A 26,086-nucleotide genomic window follows, 5' to 3' on the forward strand; every position below is an offset into this window, starting at 1 on the left:
TAGGAGACTATTGAGGCAAATCAGGCAAGGTGTACAGTAGCTTGGGTTATGATGGTAGAGGCGATAGAAGTGGAGAGAAGTGGGTGAATTTCAGAAATAGGAGTTATAACTGAAGGGTATGATTAATTAAGCAGTGAGAATAAGGAAAGTTTATGACTCTTAAAACTAGAGTGGATAGTGGAAAGTGAAGAGAGAAGAAGGAACATAGGAGGAAAGTCAAGGATAGAGCAGGGAAGATAGCCCTTGCAAACAAAACCAACTCCTAGTTTGTAGTTATTGCTAATTGGAGTACAGTAATTCTGAAGCATGATTAGTGGAATTTGTTTTTAAATAATTCCATAGTCCTTGATAATGCCTTCACTGGAAACTAGCTGGAACTAACATTGGACAAAGTATCATTATCTTCTGAAGGTTGTACATAGAGAGTCAAACGAAAAAAAACAAAGGTATTGTTCTTTTATCGTGGGTATACTTACTGGAAATGCTGGACACAATATTTTATCTTGGATAGCTCTGAATTTTTGCTTAGCTAGTTGATGAAAACCAGGACTTGTGGTGGCCCTCATTAAATAAGGTTAGGATACCAAATTTTCTTCAAGGTAACTCAGAGCAGAGGTTCACAAACTACGACCTATCGGCCACATTCTCTCTATCTTCTGATTTCCAGTAAAGTTTTATTAGACAACAGCCACACCCATTCACTCACAAATCATCAATAGCTGCTCTCATGCTACCACAGCAGAGTTGAGTAGTTACCACAGTGACTATATGGCCTGCAAAGCCTAAGATATTTACTATCTGTTTACAGTAAACAGGTAACTTAGAGAAAAGAATCCAAAGACTAAAGGAAACAAATTGTGGAGTAGCTTTGTCATGAGCACTTCACCCACTAATCTTCTATCTATTTGACTCAAGTGAGGATCCCAAACACACTCCCTTCAACAAGGCCTTGAGAAACACATTGGTGAAGAATGTTGCTCCAGCAACTCTAAAAGTGCTCTAGTAGTTGTTCTCCCTAGACCAGACATGCTAGTGGAAAATACTGCATTTGAAATGGGCTTTCTGGTTTTAGTGACGTATCAGGATCCTGCGGTGGCAAAAGAAGAAAAGCAGCACTTATTTTCCAGAGACAAAGCAGGCACAGCAGCCACAAGAGGGCGGCAGAGCAAACATGGTAACCACAATCAATGGATTTTACAATGGTGACTAAAATAATCATGAGATTCCCAAGATTAAAAGACTTTACAACCCTCTACTTGATTTGTGTAACAAAACATAGCTAGATCATGTAAATAGCGACCTGATGTAAACTATCAGTCATCTCAACCCCACAGTCAATTACCAGAACTGACATCCCCCAATATTGAAGGCCTGGTACTCTGCCGAAGGATCCCACAATAATATCACAAATAACTGCTTTGAATCTTCCTCAAAGTCTTTTCAAAGAGCACAAAGCCATTCACCAAGCAAATGTGCCCTGTGAGAAGTGAAATAGGATGCAATAACTAGTGAGATTTTAGGTTGCCTCCTTCTGAAGAGGAGGAGTGTATTTTCAAAAGCATTAGAATTAGCAGCATTAATTTTGGCAGAAACAAAAGATATGTGGTTATTGGACCATCAAAGGATGTATAGTAAGTATTTGTCGTATTTCGGCTTTCCAGCATCTGAATGCATTTTCTATTTGAATAGAATTCCAACCATATGAGTCTGGCAGGGAAGCAGATCCCACTGCCACCCACAGAAGGTAAAAAGGCCAGATGTTCACTTTGTCAGCCTATTGCAGCCAAGCCCACTGTATTTGGCCGTTTGCATACTGCTATAAAGATACTACCCAAAACTAGGTAATTTGTAAACAAAGGAGGTTTAATTAACTCACAGCTCTGCATGGCTGGGAGGACTCAGGAAACTTACAATCATGGCAGAAGGGGAAGCAGGCAACAACCTTCTTCAGGAGAAGACAGTCAGCAAGAGCAAGGAATACTGCCTTGTAAAACCATTAGATCTTGTGAGAACTTATTCACTATGAGTAGAACAGCATGGGAGAAACTGCCTCCATGATCCCATCACCTCCCACATGATCCCACCCTCCGCATGTGAGGATTATGGAGATTACAACGAGATTTGGGTGGGGACACAGAGCCAAACCATATCACCCAGCTTGGCCCAGTAGTCCGACCCAGGCTTTTATGCCAGTACTGATGGCCCAACAAAGCAAAGAAGGTACAACCATGCCATCAACAGCAACCAAATCCAGGTTCTAGAGGAAGTGTTTACAATATCCACTGTCAAAAGTTGGGGGCAGTAGTCTAAAATTCTGAATGTCTCTGCTGTTCAATGGTGGTGTCAGGACTGTCTTTAATGGCTTGGTCCTGTGACATAGTGTAATCTGGGTTCTGGCTGTCTTGATTTTCTGGCTGCTCATTCTCTCAACTTAGTTCTCTAGCTCCATCAGAGATTTTGAAGGATATTTAACATATTTTCAAAAATTCTTTTTCTGCTAAAATGAGGCAGAGACTTCTTTTTTCCCCACTTATTGCAAGGAAAAGTCTTGGCTAATTCACATGTGTATTTTTACTCTCTCTGTATCTCAGTCTTTGTGAAATTATGCAAACCCTAAATATTTGAAGAACAATTCCAAGATCCAGTCACACATAGAAGTATATGATGTACTACTTTATTTGCTGAAATATTTTCCTTTTCATGTATTTATATAATAATGATCTCAACTAGTTATCAAACATCCACCCAATGATTACTTCTTTCAGAAGTAATGGTAAGTATCACATAACATCTGTAGAGGGATTTGCAGCTGACCAAGCATTTACATTTACATTTCATGTACATTTGCATTTCTCCTTTCAGTCATAGCCTGATAAAGCAGCCAATATAATGTCAGTAATCCTTGCCTTCTTTTTTTTTTAATGCTATTTTTTTCCAAATTCCCAGTCTTCCAGAAGTAAACCCGGTCTTATTTCACTTATGAGCTATTCAATTCATGTGGCCCTTTGTAACACCAGCAACGACATGGCATAATTTCCATTTACTGAATTCTAAATATGTATTAGGTACAGTGCTAGGAGCTAAACACATACCTATATGTTTCTAATCCTCACACTAATTTTTAAAAGACAGTAGTATTATTTTCACATTTTTAGATAAGGAACATGAGGCTTATAGAGATCAAGGAACTGATACCTTGAGATCTTGGGGAGAAAAGTAGCTTGTCTCCAACACATGATGCTCTTCCCTATTATCTTCCTCCAATCCTTCAAGTTGCTTTTTTTGCTTAGTAACGGTACATGTTACTCGAAACATCTGGAAAAAAATAGCTAAAGAAACCAAATGCCCCTTTGACAGTAGCACAGTAAAAACTTTTTAAAAACGCATTCAGTGATTCTCGGCTCTATATATCTGTCTCTAATCTCTTCACACTCTGTAGTAAATTTCCATGTAAAAATATTTCTGGTTTCCTATGGGAGCCTTTTGGTAAGCAGATATGACAAAGCCTTTTCAAGCACTGTGTTGGAAACATTCAACATAAATACCCTGTCCTGTCCTATAGGGAATATTCACAAAGGCAAAAAAAAAAAAAAAAAAAAAAAAAAAAGGTCAATTGAGAATACAACTAAAATAATTCCAGGCAATGTTTTGTGACTAATGATGACTTGTTAAAGAAGAGTATTAAGGGCCGGGCACAGTGGCTTACATCTGTAATCCCAGCACTTTGGGAAGCCAAGGTGGGCAGATCACTTGAGGTCAGGAGTTCAAGACCAGCCTGGCCAACATGGTGAAACTCCATCTCTACCAAAAAAATAAAAAAATTAGCTGGGTATGGTGACACGCGCTTGTAATCCCAGCTGCTCGGGAGGCTGAGGCAGGAGAATCGCTTGAACCTGAGAGATGGAAGCTGCAGTAAGTTGAGATCATGCCGCTGTACTCCGGCCTGGGCCAAAGAGCAAGACTCCGTCTCAAAAAAAAAAAAAAAAAAAAGACTATTAAGGAAATTAAAAGAATATTTTATCCCTTTTCTGGATTCACTTCCTAATTCTTTAGTCTTCCTTATGTATTTTCTCCTTCTTATCATCATTAAATCAAGGTATGAAAAATTTCAAAGCCCTTCACCCCCACAAACATTCTTTCAAGCACAAAAAGACACTGAATGATCGTCTTTTAATTAAATTGTATTAATTCTGTAGGAAATGCTTCCTTCTGCATTAACACACAATATATGAACACACAGTCCCTCCTCTGTGAACTCTTGAGAAACAGGTCTTCGTCATCAATTTCCTCCCATGTAAAATCAGAATAATAACAATCCCTACTTCATAAGTTTGTTGAGAGGATTAAATTATATCATCTTTGTAAAGTTCTTAGAACAACACTAAACACATATCAAAGAAATACATACACACACGCGTGCGCATGCACACATACTCACAGTGAGTTCCAGTTTTGTATATCTTCTAACATTTAGGCTGGCTCAATATTCAAAAGTTAATGCTTCAAATATCTCTGCCTATCACCGTCATTAAAAAAAAAAAAAAAAAAAAAAAAAAAAAAAAAAAAAAAACTGTATCCCCTGTCTTCGTGAAAGGGAATGCCATCTATCCAGTAGTCCAGGTCAGAAACTCAAAAATCATCCAGCTAATCTTTCTTCATTACCCCACATCCACTCAGTCGCTAAGCTCTGTTTCTCAAATCTAATCCTTCCAACCATCTCCACAGCCTCTCCCATCATGAGTGGCACATCTACCTCCACCACATGGCTGCCTGGCCTCCAACCTTGCTGTAGCAACAAGAGTCATTGTGTCAATTTCCTGATGAAATCCCTTCAATAGCTTTCAGTTTTATTTATTGATTGATTGATTTTGAGGCAGAGTTTCACTCCTATTGCCTAGGCTGGAGTGCAATGGTGTGATCCCAGCTCGCTGCAAACCTCTGCCTCCCAGGTTCAAGCGATTCTCCTGACTCAGTGTCCCAAGTAGCTGGGATTACAGGCACACACCACCATGCCCAGCTAATTTTTGTATTTTTAGTAGAGACAGGGTTTCATCATGTTGGCCAGGCTGGTCTCAAACTCCTGATCTCAGGTGATCCGCCCACCTCGGCCTCCCAAAGTGCTGGGATTACAGGCGTGAGCCACCACGCCCAGCAGCTTTCAGTTGGTTTTAGGAAAAAGATAAATTCCTTTTTAAAAACCTTGATGTTGGTAGCTTTCTACCTCCCATGCCTTGTCTCTCACATAGTTCCATCCCCATCCTTCTATCCCAACCTCTTCCTATGATTCAGCCAAACAGCACATGTATGTTTCTCAAATGTGCCCTGTGCTCTCTCATCTGCAGACATTCACTCATGCCATCTCCTTTGCCTGCAATGCTCTTCCTCCTTCTGTTTGCCTGGTGAACATACTCATTCCCTTTAGGTCACAACGTATATATCATTTCTTCCAGGAAGCTTCTGAGGGGATTCCCCCTGGCTTATGGTGGCCATCCCTCCAGCAGCCTGTGCCACCTGTATCCTCCCACACAGCACACTTAGGATGGCTTGTGCATGGACCCATCTTCTCCACTACACAGCCAGCTTCAGGAAAGCTTGCCTTGTCTGGTTTCTTCACCACTACATATCCAACTAACATAATGTCTGGCACATAAACTGGTGCTCAAATCATTTTTTTGATGAAAGAATTTGTGATGTTAATTTTTTACCACCAAAACGTAAGAGCCATAAATCTGTGACTAGTGTCATTCCCTCGGGCTCCAAACCCTCCCACATGAAAGGAGGCTTAAAATAATAGCAGAGACCATAGATCAATTCATCTGCGGACTCCTCTTCTCCAGTTGCTGCCAACAAAACCATCTTTATAATCCTTTAGGATCACTTCAGTGGAGTACTAGGAGAGTGCCATTATGATTTTATAATTCTGTCTGTTTACTCAGAGTAAGTACATGGTACCTGGGACACACAAGCTAAACTCACATGACTACAGGTTAAAATGTGGACATCTAAGACTGTCTATGAATGAATATATTTATAATAAGTGTTGGACGAGTCTTTTGACACCAAATTTGATGCACACAACTGCACTAACTTGATGTTATAAGACAGAGAGAGCAGGCCAGGCACGGCAGCTCACGCCTGGAATCCCAGCGCTTTGGGAGGCCGAGGCTGGTGGATCACGAGGTCAGGAGATGGAGACCATCCTGGCAAACACGGCGAAACTCCATTTCTACTAAAAACACACACAAAAAATTAGCCAGGCATGGTGGAGGCCACCTGTAGTCCCAGCTACTGGGGAGGCTGAGACAGGAGAATGGCATGAACCCAGGGGACAGAGCTTGCAGTGAGCCGAGATTGCACCAGTGCACTCCAGCCTGGGTGACAGAGCGAGAATCTGTCTCAAAAAAAAAAAAAAAAAAAGATAGAGCAAAGGGAATTCCTAAAGAGATGGAGAATTATTTGAATATGATTACACATAAGGAAATGAATTGGCGAAGCAGCAGAGAGGAATAGAGTTTCAGAATAAATAAGAGTCACTAAGTAAAAATGCTGAAAATTCCCAGTCGACAATCACATCGCTTGGATTGCATTACATACATGTTCATGTAGAGATGAACATGTAGACAAACGTGCCCTGTGCTCTCTCATCTGCAGACGTTCACATATGCCATCTCTTTTGCCTGCAATGCTCTTCCTCCTTCTGTTTGCCTGGTGAACATACTCATTCCCTTTAGGTCACAAGGTATATGTCATTTATTCCAGGAAGTTTCTGAGGATTCCCCTGGCTTATGGTAGCCTAATAGGTGAGGAAAGTCAAAGTTAATCAATATTATTGATAAAATTAATTAAAATAGAAATAACACAAGGGAATAACAATCTGATTAGGAGAAGTACCGACTAGCGGAAGGGCAATTTAATCCAATTTTCACATACTATTTGACTAAATTAAATATTAGTCAATTGAGCCTTCATGCAAAACAAGCTCTGCATTTGCAAAAGCCATACTAAAAGAATTTATTTGCTATAGTAAAAAGATTTTTAGTTGACACTTCTTTTTTTTAATCCAGCATTAAAAACCAGCATGGAAGATATAAAACTAGCTAATGCAAAATTTGTAACACTGGAAATCTAGTTATTCACTCATTTCTAGGAAAACAAGTCATGAATATGGAGTTTTATCACTTAGAATATAATTAACAAAATGCAACTTGAATGATATTAGATGACTTATTTTCTAAAAATTTCTTTCTTTTTTTTTTTGAGACAGTGTCTCACTCTGTCGCCCAGACTGGAATGCAGTGGCAGGATCTCGGCTCACCTCCACCTCCTGGCTCAAGCAATTCTCCCACCTCAGCCTCCCAAGTAGCTGGGATTACAGGCACATACCACTATGTCTGGCTAATTTTTGCATTTTTAGTGGAGATAGGGTTTCATCATGTTGGCCAGGCTGGTCTCAAACTCCTGACCTCAAACAATCTACCTGCCTTGGCCTCCCAAAGTGCTGGGATTACAGGCGTGAGCCATGGTACCTGGCCATTATCTAAAAATTTCTAAAAGCTGGCAGCCCAGTTACATATGGCTATATAATTTGAAATAGCAAAGATGGCCATAGAGGTTCACAGATCTTTGAAACACAAAAATACTTACTGCTAGAAGGGGGGAAAAATACAAAGCAGCAGAGATTGCCATTTGAAATTTCCTAGAGAGAACAGTTCCAGGTTAAACATTAGACACTGCAAATATAACAAGTCACTTTATTTGTCTCTCTCCCACAATCCTTCCCCACTTACAGGTCTGCCCCCAGCTAACAGGTGGGCTGAAATCAACTTTATTTCAACAAACCAAACATCCAAACTATGTAATCATGGGATGACATCTGAGTTTGATCTGGCTGGCTGCTTGTAAAGGAGTCTTTCACAATGATACATGGGAATTTTCATTGTTGACCAAGTTAGACACTAGGGCATACTGCCTGCATACTTCCTGCTGAAATCAAGTACAAATAGAGACCTACCTTTAAAAAAAAAAAAAAAAAAAAAAAGGCCTCCATCCATCTGTTTTGAACTATACTGAAACTTATTTTATTTTACACATAAAGGTAGGACTATTAGCCTCCTACTTTCGAGACATGGACCTTTTCAGTTGTTTTCTGAGTTTGGTGACAGATGTAGGCTGAATTACATATATACTGTCCCACAAACCTTAACCAGTACCACATTTGAGAGGACAGCTGGTTTTTAGGGAACAGTCTGGGGCCAGGGACCTAGTAGATCTAAGAGGCCCGTGGGATTCAAGCCTAAGTCCTTGGCCTCATTAGCACAGTGTTCTCACCAAACTAGCCCTCCAGGAAAAGTTCAAAGATTTATTGCTGCTCTGGGCTACTCTAGATCTTTGAAACATAGTTTCCCAGAATCCAAAAATACTTCCTCAATAATCAGACATGTAAGAGGGCGCAGGCATGCGGGCATGCGTACACGCGCACACACACACACACACACACACACACACACAAAAAGAATTTGATCTAAATTAAAGAGAAATAAAATTTAAAGTGTTTAACCCAACAAGTTTTAATATCCTAATCAAATGTGAAAGCATCCTCACAGATGACTTCATATACTGGTTTCTTAGTACTGATTCCTTTGGGCTTTACTTCCTTCCTTTGATGCATCTTTGCTGGACATACAATTAGTGGGGGGAAATTGAAACATCTCTTTAGATGGTTGCTATGTCTGTCCAGGGTGCTATGCTACCTTCAGTTCTAAATATGAAAACCACACGGCAAAACAGGACTATTCCTCAAACCCTTTACTTTCACAGTGTTGCTTCAAATTATGTTACTTTTTTTTACACAATTCTGACTGTAAGTCAGAAAATCACAGCATTGCATATTTATTTGCATGGGAGAACTCTCTGAAACAAGAAATCATGACAGGAGGTGTCAATACGGACTGCTGCCAGTCACTCCAGCAGTGTTCTCCCACCACCCACTTCTCCGTGGAGTGTGGCAGCTGGGCAGTGCTCCTTCTGGGCTTCTACAGGAAGGCTCTGACCCCGAAAACCTTAGATTAGAGCTCATTTTGAAATTTAAATAAACCTCAATTCACCTCTGCCATCTTGGCATACAACTGAAATGTGTAAGTCAGAAGAATGTATTTCTATTTAAAATAGATAGAAGGTATCACTCTTTCTCTTTCAGTAAGCTTTTAGTAGTCTTCTCCAGTTAAAAAAAAAAAAACAGGGTTTTCTTTCAAACCAACTTAAATTCACCAATTTTCACACAATACCTTAATTTTTTACCCCCATTTTGTTATCCAGCTATGATGTAGAGGGCTGATTACCATATTCTTTGTAAGTATTGAAACCAATTATTAATTGGGTCTAAATAAATACTTTTCTTCCCTTGGATTAATAATCTCTGATATTACTTTCCAATATTTTTAGTCTTTTCCATATATCTCACCTTTTAAAACTCTTTACAGCATCCTCCTACAATTACCTTGTTGTCATTTCTGATTGGCACATGAGTCTTTTTATGTCTGCAGGCCTAGAATGTAGTCCACTTCCTGGCTTTTGGTAAATATTCTTGAGGAAATATAAAATCATGCATGAGCAGCATTCAATAAAAAGTTGAATACAATTTATTTGTCTTCCCTGGCTAGACATTGCTATTATTTAGACACATTTTTCTATTATTTATACCATATGGAAATATACTTTCATCAAGAAGAGTTCCTCTGACTTCACCAGAAAACTCAATAAGCTCATGCTAATAATTATCCTGAAATATGAATCTAAACATTGATTTTCTAGCAAGGGCACAAGTATCTCAACTGCCATCAACCAAAAGCTTGATATACCTTGGCAGAACTTCAGGTCATGCACTGTACTACACAGTCCTAAAATTTCACCTTCTATATTTCTGAATCTCATGCAATATCAGAACAACAAGCTCCTCTCAGTTCAATAGGTGTTGCTGTTCAATTGCCAAAAGGATCTTATTTTGGTAGGAATTTAAATGAAAATTTGTATGGAGAACAGTTTGATATTTCAACTAAGTGATATTTTTATTTATTTTTAATTGACAAACAAAAATTGTATTTATGGAGTACAATATAATTTTTTGATATATGGGTGCAATGTGGGATAATTAAACCAAGCTAGTTAACGTATCTATCACCTCACATATTTAGCACTTTTTGTAGTAGGAACATTTAAAAACTCATTTAGCAATTTTCAAATATACATTATTATTAACTATAATCAACATGCTATGCAATAGATTTCCAGAACTTATACCTCCTGGTCAGACTTAAGCTTTGTACCCTTTAACGAACATCTCCCCATTCCCTACCCTGTCCTCATCCCATGCCCCAGTAACCACCATTCTTTTCTCTTCTATGAGTTTGACTTTTTAGATTCCACGTGTGAGCTTCATTGTTATTCGGCCATAAAAACAAAAGAAATTCTGTCATTTGGAAAAACATGGATGATCCTGAAGAACATTATGCTAAGTGAAATAAGTCAGGCAGAGAAAAAACAAGTGGTATTTTACACATACTTAGTAATTTAACATTTTATTACTTTTCCTATTTTTTTCTGAAAAGGTTAATTATTTTCTAAACATGTATTAAATTTCTCTTTGCTTAGAACAGCTTATCACTATAAATAAAAAACTATACATGCTGTAATATGCATATCTGCTAATTTCACAGCTAATAAGCTTCCTAACAAGATGCCTAAATGCCAAAGAGAAGATGCAAGATATTTGGAACAAATGCCATGATACATGTTAAAGGCTAAAGTAAAACCACCAATCTTTTAGCTTTTGATCAGAGCTGGTTGGGAGTTATTGACGAATATTTTTCATTAGACTGATATTTGACCGGTTGACAGATACACTTCTGTCTTTCTTAGTCTTGTTCGAACACACATACACACATCCATACAATCCATACACACAGCTCAATGCTGACAAAAGGGTAAAACAAGAAAGTGTGAAAGAAAATGAAATATAGCGGTTGTTCTTTAGCAGAAAACCTTGGTAAGGTCATGAATACTTTGGAATCACCATGGTCACTGACGTGAACTGGCTTTCCTTAAAAGAATGCTTGTTACGTAGCAGTTATATCAAAGTGATGGGGGAAAGGTATAAAATAAAAGGTTGGGGAGGGGCTTCAATATTGTTGGAAGAATTTGCAAAAGCGTGTTTTATTTTCTTTGATTTATTCAATAAATTAGTAAACTTGACTAACATAATCTGGAAAGATTTCCTCAAGTTAACATAATCTGGAAAGTTTTCCACAAGTTAAAGAAATATTTAGATTACCTCTTTAGTAGTTCCCTCTTTGAAGCCTCTTGGGTCTCAGAATTCCCAAGCTAAAGGTTAGTGAGTTAAACCACATAATCACCATGCCTTCCTACAATAAGGTTAATAATTAATGCCTGGAATCCCAATTAATGTCTAGAATCAATTTAATGTCTAGAATCCCGTTCCCAACCAAAGCCTTTAAGTAGGAAATCTTATAGTATGTTTCATTAGAGATTATGCCTAATGATTAAACTGAAATGTGAAGTTTTAATAATGATATTCAAAATCTTAAGGACATTCACCTGAGTAACTGACCTGACGTACAACCCAGGTTCCCACAGACTTTTCAGCAAGGCAAAGTTTTGCAGTTTCAAACACTCTCTTCCTTTTTTTCTTCCTCTCCTGGTACTCCTAAAATTCTCCACCCCACAAAGAAGAAACAAGGTTGATTCAAGTTCTTTGTAAGAAAATACATCTATCTCAATGTATTCAAGAGAATTCAGAAGGATGGTTTACCCGAGAAGAAGGCTGCCACTCTCTGGGAAGATTTTCACTGTGGTCTTACTTTGAGGCAGCATTTCTCTGAAGCACAGATAGCACACTTATTCACCAACAGATTCCTTTGAATCAGGTGAGCCTGACCTTCTGCTCTCTCTTCTTGCTTATATTTCTCTTGTGACTGGTTATTGAGGGTTATTGATGGATATCAATAGCAGATGAGGAAGAACAGATAAAAGAAGGGGAAACCCAAAGCAGACTACTAATGTTTTAAATACAAATGTGGAAAAGAGAGTAAAAATTATCGTTACTGCCAGGCTGGGCATGGTGGCTCATGCCTGTAATCACAGCACTTTGAGAGGCTGAGGCAGGTGGATCACTTCAAGTCAGGAGTTTGAGACCAGCCTGGGCAACATGGTGAAACCCCATCTCTACTAATAATACAAAAATTAGCCAGGCGTGGTGGCACACACTTGTAGTCCCAGCTACTGAGGAGGCTGAGGCATAAGAATTGCTTGAACCCTGGGAGGGGAAATTGCAGTGAGCCGGGATCTCTCAAGAGAGATTCTGTCTCAAAAAAAAAAAAAAAAAAAAAAAAAAAAAATTCTTTACTGCTGATCCTGAGAACATGGATTCACAGAAACAAAAATGAACATCCAACTTGTTCTGTATTAGAAATTAATGGGAATGTGGAGTAGGGGTAGTATAGAGAAGAGACAGGAGGAGGGAAAAAAGAAAGAAGTCATCAAGAAGCATGGCCACAGGCTGGAGCCTGAATTGGCACATAAGACCAAGGTATTTTTAAGAATGGGGAAGTATAACATCATGTAGAGTTGTCGACACTTCTACGTGACTGAGAATATCCACTCCAGTTCTACACACCATTGATAAATTTCGCCACACACAGGCTGGGTGCGCTGGCTCACGTCTGTACTCCTAGCACTTTGGGAGGCCGAGGTGGGTGGATCACCTGAGGTCAGGAGTTCAAGACCAGCCTAGGCAACATGACAAACCCCCATCTCTACTAAATATACAAATTTAGCCAGGTGTGGTGGCAGGTGCCTATAATCCCAGCTACTGGTGGCTAAGGCATGGAGAATCACCTGAACCCGGGAGGTGGAGGTTGCAGAGAGCCAAGATCGCACCATTGCGCTCCAGCCTGGGTAACAGAGAGAGACACCGTCTCAAAAAAAAAAAAAAGAAGAAAAAAAATCACCACACACAAACTTGTATGAGTAAGGTATTCTTGTGGACATTAATGAAAGAATTTCATCTCTGGGTTGATGGGGTCTTAGACAAACACAAACTGTAAGAGAACAAGAGAATCCATAACTCAACCAATACTTCAGAAGCAGAAACCCAGAAGAGGTGGGCATGAGATAATAATACCTGTGGAATTCACATAAGAAAAAGGCTAAGCAATGGAGATTCAAGCCTACTTATCCTGATCATAAGAGAGAGTTGGACAACACCAGCTATTATTCAGGTTACAATGAGTAGACTAGGTGTTTATAACTTTAGGAAAATAGAAAATACTTTCCAGGAATTAGGTGTTTTTTACTCTTCAAAAATTAATCCCATTATCCTCTGACTTATTATCAATAATAAAGTTCAAAAGCTATTTAGCCCCCTAAATACAGCTCTTGAATCAAAGAAATCTGCCTCACACCAGGTTCTGCAACAAAGACCAACACTGGTAGAGTTAAAATCAAGAGATACCACACCAGGAAGGCTAAAGATTAGTAAGCTCCATGGAGAGAAACCAGGAGCTTAGTTCCCAGCTGACAACCACAATGCCTAGCACATAACAGGCACACAATAAATATAGTTGGCCCTCCATATGAATGAGTTCTGCACCCACAGATTCGACCAACCACAGATCAAGAAAAAAAGAAAGAAAAAGAAAAAAAAACTCAACATTTAAAAATGACATAAAAACAATACAGTATAACAACTATTTACATAGCATTTACATTGCGCTAGGTATTACTAGTAATCTAGAGATGATTTAAAGTATACGGGGGGATGTGCATAGGTTATATGCAAATATGATGACTTTTATATAAAGACTTGAGCATCCTTGGATTTTGGTATCCTCAAGGGGTACTGGAACGAATCCCTAGGACTGAGAATATTGAAGGATAACTCTACTTGTTGCATGAATAGCATTCATTCAGTATAGCTGCAAATTATCCTACAGGGGCAATAAATGTATCAAATAAAGATTTAACTACAACTAATTGTACCCCTGAAACAAAATCTAAATAGGTGGTGGGAAAAAAGGCTTTTAAATTATTTGAGATGTCCTATCCATTATGTGAAAATCAGAATAACCAGGCATGTGCAAGGCAAATGGACATCTACCTAAATTGGCTCAAAAGGAAGATCAAAACCATAGCAAATTTAAACAATCCCCAGACTTCAGTATGGTGGGTACTATACAGGATTAGCAGACCTCCTAGAGACTACAATCTAACAGACAACTCCGATGTATATGTTAAAGCCTAATCAGAAGTCTAACAGGAGCAAGCCTGCAGTCTGACAAAATCAGATGTGTGGACTTGGTGTAGCAAGTGCCAGCACTTAAATAATCCATAAAATGACGGTGAGAAAGAGGCAGGAAAGTCTATAGGTTTCTAGGGTTTGGAATCTCATTGAAGGATTCTGAAGAGCTAAGGGAAACAGAGATCAGTTCTAGATTGGTTTCTGTTTTTAAGGTGAAATTAAAAGAATCAGGGATTAACCAGGGGTTGTATGAGGTAAGAGAAGTTTAGCCAATAAAGATCTCAGTAAAAGACAGGAATAGCAAAGCAAGACTGAGAGTATCAGCAGTAAGAAAGTAGTCATCACTCAAAGAGGGAGCCGTTGTGGCATTTTCCAGCCCTGTGCCACCATGGGAGAAACAACGTTTCCTGTTAATTTTTTTTTTTTTTGGCGGGGGGGACGGAGTCTCACTCTGTCGCCCAGGCTGGAGTGCAGTGGCCAGATCTCAGCTCACTGCAAGCTCTGCCTCCCAGGTTTACGCCATTCTCCTGCCTCAGCCTCCCAAGTAGCTGGGACTACAGGCGCCTGCCACCTCGCCCGGATAGTTTTTTGTATTTTTTAGTAGAGACAGGGTTTCACCTTGTTAGCCAAGATGGTCTCGATCTCCTGACCTCGTGATCCGCCCATCTCGGCCTCCCAAAGTGCTGGGATTACATCCTGTTAATTTTATAGTTGGCTTTAAATGTGTCTACCCTCTAAGCCTGGTTAATAGGAAGGTGACCTTCTCCTCTTTTCCATGCAAGTTGATTTTCACTCTTTCTGCTAGAGACTGATTTTGACTCTTGTACAGATATAATTATTAAATAACGCCCTCAATCAAGTTGTAGAAGGAAACTTTCTCAAAACTTTGATCTAAGAGAAACAGGCCAAAAAAGCCAAAGAGTCTATTATAGTTTAAACCATTTCAAACTCGCTGACCTACATCCCTAATCCAATCTGCACTTCCTTGGTCCTCTGAGCACACCTCTAGCACAGCCACCTGCCACTAGATAATCATAGCTGGTTTACTTCTCTGTCTCTTCTCCTACACCCTGAACTCCCAAAGAGCAAGGGCAGGGAAGTATCCATTTTATGCCTAGTGCCTAGCACAGTTCCCAGCCCATCATAAGTGCTCCGAAGTCAAGCTGCCTGCTCTTCCCCTCTGTATATAATGTGTACCGAAGCCTTTTACACAGTAAAACAGATTTGTACTCTGAAGATCATTTAATAACATCATTAATTCCATCTTGAATGGTTATGATAAAAAAAGAATGTCATTATTTGAAGGATGCACTACACGGATGAGACACAAGGTACAGGAATGAACAGTGAGATCTCCAATGCCAGGTCAAAGCAGAAGGACACTTCCATTTGAAGGGTCCACAGCTGGCTTTGCTGCAACAAGATAAAGTCAGAAGCACTTGAACTAAATGTCTCAATGCAAACTATATCTACTAAATTGAATCACTTATTATGTGGTACTAGAGATGCTCGTCTGTCTTTTCAGCAAGACTATAAATTCCCGGAGGTGAGAGGTCATGCCTGTCTTGTTCATTTTGCTTACTCTGCCCACTGCATTGTATAGGCATTCAGTAACATGCAAGCAAAGAGGACAAAGTAGGAAAACAAGAAGAGAGGAAGCAGAAATCGCATTCAGTAAAGCAAAAGGGTAGGGGCAAGAGTAAGTGCTGGTAAAGGCATCACATATGCAGAATCAGAGGTCTCCACTACATGAGGACAGAGGACTCCCACAGGCTGCTTAAGGTAAAGAGGAAAGAAAGAAGCTGGTAAATCAACTTGGGACTTAGAAGATAGAATGAGATGTGAAACTGGACTGAGAGTGTGACAGGAGGAAGCAAAGAGAGGATTGGGAAGTCATAAATACAAGGAGATGAGTTACCAAGGTCAGAAGCTAAGAAAACTGTCTTCATCGAACCACCACTGACACAGGGAAAGTGGGAAGAAAAATGAAAATATAGTTACTCAAAATGACTCAGGAGCAGAAAAAAGAGTACAAGGGCAATCTAGGAGATCTGTTTATTTAGATATTAGTAAAAGCTGGACTTGTGTGTAAAGAGACAGGGATAGGCTGCTCTGAGCCCATATGGTGCCCTGACTCTGAGGTGGGTGCAAACAACCACACAGTCATCTTATTCCCCTTTCTTTTATTATTCTGTCTCTTTATTCCCCCGCTCCAACCCATTACTTCCTGCTGTGCAAAGTGTTCATCAAATAGGACCCTATGCTTCTTTTGGGTTAGGTCCATTACAGTTCTGCCTTTCCGTGACCCCATGATGAGGCCATAAAGAGGAAGAGGAATAGCACTGGCTGTCCTTGAAGTGTTGCTTCAAAGATGAGCCTCATGGAACAAGCAAGCAGTGACACAAACCACAAAAGAATTTCCAATGTCGAGATGACACACACATTCTGGTTAGCATGACCTGCGGTCAGCAAGCAGGTGCCATCTTGCCTAAATTATTAACTACGTAAGAGCAACAGATTGTACCCATGGTCTTGGGTGAGCTGCTCTGGAAAAAGAGAAGGAATAACTCCCAGCACTCACTGAAAGGGTATCCCAGCCACAGTGGGTAGGACCCAGTGCCACGCGCTCTGCATGACCCCATTGAAACGCCAAGGTCTTTCCATGTAAAATGTACTCAGAATAATTCGAATTAGTATGTTTTAGGTGATCAGAAAAACTGAATTGTGTATACTGGGGTGGTGGCTTTTATTATGCAGGCCCATCACTGAAAACTCAAACTCTATGAAATTGCCTTAGATTTGAGGGAAACGCCCCCCATTTTAGTGAATAAGTTATTTTACTCATCCCTCGTAATGACACATTTTGAATTTTTTTTGTGCTACTACGGCACTGAAACTCACCACATACAACAACTCTTAACCCTCCAATTTCATGAAGTATTCATGTTCTAAATCCACCTCAAAAATAATTCTCTGTTGATCTCCCTTTATATATCATCATACTCCAAAGAATGCTCATCCTCAATAGCACTTAACAAGATGTGCAGTCTTTTCTCAATATGTTGGTGTTGAAAGGAAATACCAACCTAAGATTTTTAAAGATCTATAATTTTTGTGAAATGCCAGTGTTCTACCAAGTCTGTTCTTGAATTTTGAGCATAGATCATCCTCCAACTTATCAACTTGTTGAACTCCAAAAGTTTGATTATAATTAAGTTGTGAGAAAGAGAAAGGTAATTTCCCATACTAAAAATCACACACAATAGTTAGGTTCTCAGGACAGCCTACAAAACTCTTTTCCACTCATGCTCTACCTAAAACAGCAGTAAAAATACCATAGAATCCAGGGTCAAAGTGGTATTTCCAGAAGAAAAACGCTTTCACAGTTTGCTTTTTAGATGCCAAGAACCCAAAAACCTTCCTTTCTGGCAATGAAAGTCGGGGCTGCCTTTGCTCAAAGCAGACTTCGGAGGGTGAAGGTCATAGTGCGAACTTTAGGGAGGAAGGTGTCTCCAGACTGGACATGGGAAGTGAGGGAAGTGAACACACTGCTTGTCCAGACCTGGAGGAAAGTTTACGACAGTAGGGCACAGTGGGAGACAGGACTCCAGCGAACAAGTGGGAAAGCTGGGCATGAGTGCATGGAAGATGCGGGAAAGAACATGGACAAGCAGTTTCTCATCACCTTTTCCCATCTCCTTTGCATTTCACAATTTCTTCTACTTCTCTCTTTTCATCTCCTTTGGAAAGGTTTATGGGTAAGGACTGAGAGGAAATAAAAGACCACAGCAGGGCAGCAAGAGGAAAGGAGTAAGTGGGAGAGAGTCACCAGTAGGCAACAGGATAAAAGAAATGCAGTCTTTTATTTGGAGACAAGGAGTAGGTTTTTCACAGGTAAGGTGTGCATCCATAAATAAGGATCTTGTATGTTGGCTCATGAGTAAATGCAAAGTAAAGAGAAACAATGGTTACTGTCCCCAAAGTGGAAGAACAATAAGCAAATTAAATGAACTGGAGTTTCTGTGACTGCTTCTATTATTAAAAACACTATTTTAAGGCTGGGCACGGTGGGCTGGGATTACGGGCATGAGCCCGTAATCCCAGCACTTTGGGAGGCTGAGGCGGGCTGATCATGAGGTCAGGAGTTCGAGACTAGCCTGACCAACTTGCTGAAACCCCGTCTTTACTAAAAACAAAAAAATTAGCCAGGTGTGGTGGCACATGCCTATAATCCCAGCTACTCAGGAGGCTGAGGCAGAAGAATCCCTTGAACCCTGGAGGGGGAGGTTGCAGTGAGCAGAGATCGAGCCACTGCACTCCAGCCTGGGTGACAGAGGGAGACCCTGTCTCAAAAAATATATATATATATATATTTATATTTATATTTATATATAATAGATATACATATATTAAGAAAAAGTATATTTGATAAGTCTATTGCACCTGTTGTCTTTTACTAGGGTTAATGTCTTCAGCAAAGACACTGGAATCTGGAGTAAATATACTGTGCTCACATTTTTTGGGAATTCATACATCTCAAATTCTATTGCAGAAGTCCAGGTTCCATCACCAATTTCATGCAAGGTAGCATACTTTAAACAGGTGTGTATCCTTTCATCAGAATCCCATCCAGAACAAATTCACAGAATTGTCCTTTATTACTACTCTACTTGAGACAGCTAGCAACTGGTGGTCATTCTTTAGCTGTATCGTAAATGTATACCTTTGTCTACTTTAAGCTACAAAGCCTATCACTTTCATGACTAATCAATTTGATGCACTGAAAATAAAAATATATATATATTAATTATGTTAAATGATGTCTGGGAAGGGTACCTCTTTCTACAGATTATTTGAATAATGAATTTAACCTCATATTCTTCAAATACTGTACAATTAGAATTTTTTTCTTATGCAATATTTTTTCTAGAGGGGCCTATTTGGTCCTATTAGGCACAAACATGGTGTGAGAGGAAATGGTGAGTATTGAGGAGAGTCACTCCAGGGCTCTGGACTACAAGTAAGGAAAACCACTTTTCCTGTTGGCCATTTCTTCATTGGCAGAACTTACCCATTGGGAGCATGTGTTTATTGGGGTCTGAATGGGAAGAGTGGCTGTCTGGTCTGGTGAACACAGGCCTATTCTGGATCTAACTACAATTTTCCCTGTCTCAAGCTGTGGCCCCAACTTTGTTTTTAATCTAATTTTTTCTTTCACAAACTAAAGAATACATCCTACAGAATACCTAAAACTCCACCAGGGTTTCAGAAGCTATGTGTGGAATGTGGTATTCTGAATATTTCACAAGCTCCTTTTCCAACCTTCACATAAGCTTTCAGGAACAATGCTTAACTTGCACTTTGATAGAAGCTAAAACACAGGTGTTTTCCTGATGTCACCAAGCGTCCAACATGACATCTACTCATCTCCTTCGAAAGCCTCAGGGGCAGTCAGGGTGACGCTGGCTATTTCAAACACTGAGTTATCAGAGGTACATTAGGATGAGGATGTAGCTTTGGTAAAGATTTATCTAACAATGCTCAGAATCTTCTCACTTGACAGGGAAACTTCCTGTGGATTTCAATCAGAGAACATGTAGCTAGAAAAGAGAAAAACATGTTTTGTCTAATCTTGACATATCCTGCACATCTTAGAACACCTACCCAGTCTTTTCATTTCTCACAGTGATTCAAAGAAAGAATTATCTTTGCCTTAAAACATATAATGTCCCATTTCTTTACATTAGAGAACTCATCAAAGTGGAATGCCGACCAAATCTCTAAGACACACCATAAGAAACAAATGCCACATTGTTTATTTGAATTTTCAAAACAAGATTTGCATTACCTCTGTATTAACAACTTCCATTGGTCTTTTCTTGATTTCTCCTATGTCCAAGTAACTGAGGAAAAAACAAACAAACAATAAGAGTTGCTTTTACAGACTTTAAGTCAGTAATTTGTTTTAAGAAATCATTAAAAAATAAAGCAACTCATAGGAAATTCTCAACCTTAAAGCAAACACAAATAGCTACTAATTAAAAGCAATTACAATAGTAAAAGCTGCTTGCAGTGTCACCAACCAGAGCTGACACATATCTACCCTAAACTTCAAGAGAAGGAAAGTCTTAGAAATACATACATCTATTAGGGAACATTTTTCCCTCTTAATAGTTAGTTGCTTACTATATACACTGTATTCTTACAGATCTGATTTTTTAAAAGAGTGGCTTATGTGTAAAGCTGCTTAACTGTTCCATTAAATACAGGCTTTAGGTCAAAGGAAGTACTGATAGCATGCATTAAGGTAACAACTGGGAAAGGCTGAGAAATTATTTTCTCTATGAGAGCACCTTAATGATACAAAAACACTCAGTCATGTGGGATGACTTTGGTAATTGGTTCAGCTCAGAAACAGATGGGTGGACTAATTAACCTCTGGAGTCCCCTATTATTCCATTACTATTTGCTCTAGATATTGACAGTGATCATTCTTTAGCTGTCGCATAAGCACAACCTGAAATTGTATACCTTTGTCAACTTCACGTGTAACATCACTGTGATGTGGTTCCAGTTTTTAAATGGTCCCTAAACTGTGCTTCATACATAAAATGTGCTAAATAAACATTTTAATATTAAAAATATAAACGCAACATTTAATTTATAATAATAGATCGACCCTTTACCCCAACTACTATAATTGCCAACTTGTCCCAAAAAAAGCTTATGTTAGAATTAATTTTGGCTATTGAATTGTTTTTATTGTTGCTGTTTGCCTTTTTGGATAAAATACTTTAGTTAATTGATACATCCAGAAATTGTCATACATTGCCCCTATATAAAAGTAGTCATATATTTTAAAACAGTGCAAACACTCCATCTCAGCAACAAAATGGGTCTTTCGTGGACCTGCAGGGGCTGAGTTTTGAAATAATACCAAAATATTCTGTCATGTGCAGGAAAGTGGTTTCAGATCTACAAGATTAATGCTGTAGAGTCAACTTCCAACAATGCACAGGGAAAGTTTTGGAGAAAATAATCTCTAGAATTCTCTGCTGTAAAATAAAGGTTTTGAATGTGTGGTCTCACATTTGAAATAAATAAGGGTTTAATAGCTACCTGACGTTTAGTTATCATTTCAAAAATATTAGAAAAATCTAAGTGAAAGCAATTCAAGCAGAGATTTGATCAGTTCCATTTGAAAAAGATGTTGCTGTCTTTCCCCACATCATTTGGGGTCTAAATGAAAGCCCACGAATCGTCCTTAACATCATTTGGGCTTTCTTTTGTTCTGACAGTTTCTCCATTCATTACATAAACTTACAAGTGCTAAGTTTCAAATACATTCAACATTCAAGTATTCTTGGCTTCTATCATTATAATCATAGATATTACTTCTTTAACACAAATAAAATAGTCATCTGTCAGCATGGAAACCTAACTATGGACTCTGTTAGAACAAATTCAGTTTTTTATGTATAAACTAAAAGCAAAAATAACATGAAAATCTCTTAGAGAGATTTGAGTACACTTTCTATTTGGTGTGGAACTGTATCTTTTTTTAAAAAAATCTTGTGAGTTGGTAGGACCAAATAAACAAAAGAACATGAATTTTAAAAGTGAGTCTACAACTTTCAACCGTTCAGAGATTCTGAACCAGATTTTCATTTCCATGAAATTGCTTTATATGGAAATATTTTAAAAAAAATAAAGTATGTAACAAAAGGAACTGGTCATAGAGGTGTCTTACATTTATGTAACACTTGGTGTTTACAAAACACACTCTCATCTATAGCATTTACTTTTATCACAGCCCTGTGTGGTACAAATAGTTATGTACCTTTTCTGCATTAAAAAACTGACTAGCTGAGTCAAGTGACTTGTCCAAGGACACAGAGTTGATGAGCAACTAAGTATTCAGTCTCCTGATTTTAAGTTTATTTTAAGCATGCAGTTTCATTTAGCCCTTTTTTATGAAGTTTAACAAAGCATGCTTAAGAAGCTTGGGGGGGAGGAATAAATCCAAATATATCCCTCACTTTCCATGAAAAGAATGTCTGACATAACAAAAAGTATAATAGAATACCTAGAACTCAATTTAAACAAATATAGGTGAGGAAGGATTACATTCAAGAACTTCAGTGATATTTTGAAAAATATTTCTATGTAGTTAAAAAACTTTATTTGAATTTTAATTATTAAGAATCCAATAATGCTTATGAATTCATAAGCTTAGATTTATGGTCAAGGCTTTTTGCTATCCTGGGCCCAAGATGAATTTCAATTAAAATGTTCTATTAAACTATGGAATACAGAGTTACCATATGATCCAGCAATTTCACTCTTAGGTATACACCAAAGAGAAATGATAACTTGTACACAAATATTCATAGATGCATTATTCATAACAGCTAAAATGTGAAACAGCCCAAATATACATCAAGTGATTAATGAATAAGCATGGATGTAAAAGGTAGTATACCCAAATCATGATTCAACAATAAAAAGAATGAAGTACTGATGCATGCTACAACATGGATGAACCTTGAAAATATTACAGTTAAGTGAAATAAGCCAGACATAAAGACCATACATCATACGATTCCATTTATATATGTCCAGAATAGACAAATCCATAGATTCAGAAAATAGATTAGTGGCTACCAGATGACAGGGGAAAGAGGAACCTGGGAGGTACAAATGTTTTGGCGGGAGGGCTGGAAATAAACTACAATTAGTTGGTGGTGATGGTTGCACAACTCTGAATATACTGAAAGCCAATGAAATTGTTGGATTTTATGCTGTAATAAATCTATCTCAATAAAGCTGTAAAAAAAAAATGGAATGCAAAATTCTACCTGTCCTATAATGCCCACCCCAACCAACTCTCAACTCACAATTCACACATAACCTTATTTTTCTAATTGCACGTATCTCTTTATACCTTGCATTAAAATTGTTAGTATGAAGGTAGTCCAGTTAGGTTGAAAGCTCCTAAAGACAAGGAATCATGCCTTCCTCATCTTTGTTCCCTGAATTGAGGGTTTCTTAATTCACTGAACACTTACTATGAGTGAACTCAAGAGCTGGGAATAAGGACCCCTGGGAATAAGGACCGTTGCTGGAGGCGGACAGGACAGTCGACAAATACAGTCAGCCAGTAAACTCTTCCTGCATTACGCTAACAGCATAAACATGCAGGGGGTGGAGCAGGGTCACAAAAGTAAGTGTTGTCAATTCTACTTGGATAGAAAGGTTGAAATAATTTAAACAGTATGGGAAATGCAGAGCAATTTTCTCCTCTGGTGACAATATAGTGTCCAACACTTGGAAGTGATTTTTAAGAATGTTTATTTAAATTAAAAGGATGGAGTTCCAAGAAAACAAATAAGGAAAAGGAAAGGAAAAACTGAACAGAAAACGCAAAAGTATCAGTTTGGTCACTAACCTTTGCAAGGATAATTTTTCTTAAAGATTCCTGTTGTTTATACACAAATTTTAAGTTTACTCCTACTGTTACCCAAGTGAAATTCCTTCTCCAGTCACAGTGTCAATCTCTGCCCCCCAACTGCAACGAGAGTTTTCAGTGGCATCAGTCACACCGAGAAGTCACAGCCCCTCAACCACTGAGGTGCGGTGGGGTAAGGATCTGCATTTCCTCATATCAAGCCCGCACGATAGGGCACCTGAAATGGGTGGGCGGTGGGGAAGACCGACTCACTTGAGTTTCTTGAAGGCTTCCTGGCCTCCGGCCACGTAGTTGCCCCCGCTCTGGATCTGGTCTAGCTTCCGGATGCGGTGGCCAGTCCGCGGGGTGTAGATGTTCCTGACGGCCCCAAAGGGTGCCTGAACGCCGCCGGTCACCTCCTTCAGGAAGACGTCGAAGCTGGACACCTTCTTCTCATGGATGACGACGCGGCGCCCCGCGAAGAAGGGGTCCCCGTTGCGGTACACAAGCACGCTCTTCACGACGGGCTGAGACAGGTGGCTGGACCTGGCGCTGCTGCCGCTCATCTTCCCCGCTGGCCGCTGCCTCAGCTCGCTGCTCCGCGCCGGGAGGCACCTCCGCTTCCCCAGCGGCCTCACTGCACCCAGGGCGCGGGATCGCCTCCTGAAACGAACGAGAAACTGACGAATCCACAGGTAAAGAGAAGTAACGGCCGTGCGCCTGGCGTCCACCCCGCGGAGACACTAGGAGCTGCAGGACTCGGAGTAGACGTTCAAGTTTTTCACCGTGGCGTGCACAACCAATCAGGGCCCGCAGTGTGCGCACCACACCTGGTTCACCAGCTACCGGCAAAATGAAGGTGGACCTCCTCGGAGCAGAAGCAGGAACCGCGCGGGGGCTTCGAGCAGGCACGCCGAGTGAGGGCAGGAGAGAGGAGGACACACACACACACACACATTAATATGGTGAAACCCAATTTCTTACATCATATCTGTGCTACCCTTTCCAAACAGCCTAATTTTTCTTTTCTCTCTACTTGCAGCCTTATAACCTCAATCTCCTGCTTTCTCCCAAATTAAAGCAATTAAGTTCCTGGCTGTAGTTGCCCAGGTTTTTCTTTGCTGGAAGATAACCGTGCAAAGCCAGGCGCGGTGGCTTACGCCTGCAAATTGCAGTACTTTGAGGGGCTGAGGCGGGAGGATTGCCTAAGACCAGGAGTTCTAGACCAGCCTGGGAAACACAGGGAAACCCCCGTCTCTATAACGCGCCTGTGATCACTTGAGGCAAGGAGTTTGAGACCAGCCTGACCCAGTCTCTATAATTAAAAAAAAAAAAGTAGGTGGGCATGGTGTGGGCCTGTGGACCCAGCTATCTCGGAGGCTGAGGCGGGAGGATCACTTGAGCCCAGGTGGTCGAGGCTGCAGTAACCTATGATTTTGCCACTGCACTCCAGACTGGGCGACACAGCAAGACCCCGTCTGAAAAAGGAGAGAGAGAGAGAGAGAGAGAGAGAGAGAGAGAGAGAGAGAGAGAGAGAGAGACTGTGTCCGGGTACGGTGACTCATGCCTGTAATCTCAGCATTTTTGGAAACTGAGGCAGGAGGCTCACTTGAGCCCGGGAGTTTGAGACCAACCTGAGCAACACAGCAATAGCTCATCCCGGAAGGACGGAGGGAAGGAAGGAAGGGAAAAATAAATGTAAGTGAATGAATGAATAAATGAGAAACAGAGGGAAGACTCGCGCGTCTAGGACCCCTAATCCCCTCCCCGATGATCAGCGCCGCCTGGCGGCGAAGCGCGGGTGCGCATCACGTGAACACAGCAGGCAGCGCGCAAGCTGGGCCCTGGTTGGGGAGGCGGGCCCGGGAGGTGCCCTCCGCGGTAGTACCTACCCACACTCGCGTGCTAGAGAGGGGAGGGGAGTTCGGGCGCCGGCCGCGCGGGGGCGGGGCTGTGGCACTGTGGTGAACTCTGCGGCTGTCTCGCGTCGCTCACGCTGTTCCTCCAGCTGCTGTTACCTCAGCGGGCCTCCCTCACCCCGGGGGGAACGGAGTTGTTACTTCCCGCTGTTTCCATAGCAACCGCAGCCTAGCGCGGGGAGCGAGTCGGTGAACCAGGCCTAGCTTGAGCCTGCCTCCCTGGGATATGCTGGCTGCCTCCGGCAGAGGCGGAAGAACAGGGATTTGGAGGAAGAGGGAGAAACAGATGACATTATCATGCGCTCATTCAATAAATGGACGCCTGCTGTGTGCCAGGCCCTGTACTAGTTGGGGCCACGGCGGTGAAAAGGAAAACCTACAAAATTTTGAGTGCCGCCCCCATTTGGG

The 26,086-nt window shown here is 40.3% G+C and overlaps 1 protein-coding gene across 2 annotated transcripts in view; it reads right to left on the minus strand.

Moving 5' to 3' along the window:
* Positions 1–26,086, minus strand: part of DCDC2 (doublecortin domain containing 2) — a 221,097-nt gene that overhangs the window by 169,242 nt on the left and 25,769 nt on the right. Inside the window, exons 2-3 of one of the 2 annotated variants that reach the window (XM_030929633.1) lie at positions 24,033–24,422; positions 20,160–20,214 (exon numbers count right to left, since the gene is read on the minus strand). In XM_030929633.1, the coding sequence (XP_030785493.1) occupies positions 20,160–20,214; positions 24,033–24,325 (348 nt within the window). In that variant the 5' untranslated portion in view covers positions 24,326–24,422. Of the gene's footprint in view, positions 1–20,159; positions 20,215–24,032; positions 24,625–26,086 lie in introns of those variants that run through there. The other variant, XM_010365302.2, reaches the window with a different exon arrangement.

Source organism: Rhinopithecus roxellana, chromosome 4 (assembly GCF_007565055.1).
Source record: "Rhinopithecus roxellana isolate Shanxi Qingling chromosome 4, ASM756505v1, whole genome shotgun sequence".
Lineage (NCBI taxonomy): Eukaryota > Metazoa > Chordata > Mammalia > Primates > Cercopithecidae > Rhinopithecus > Rhinopithecus roxellana.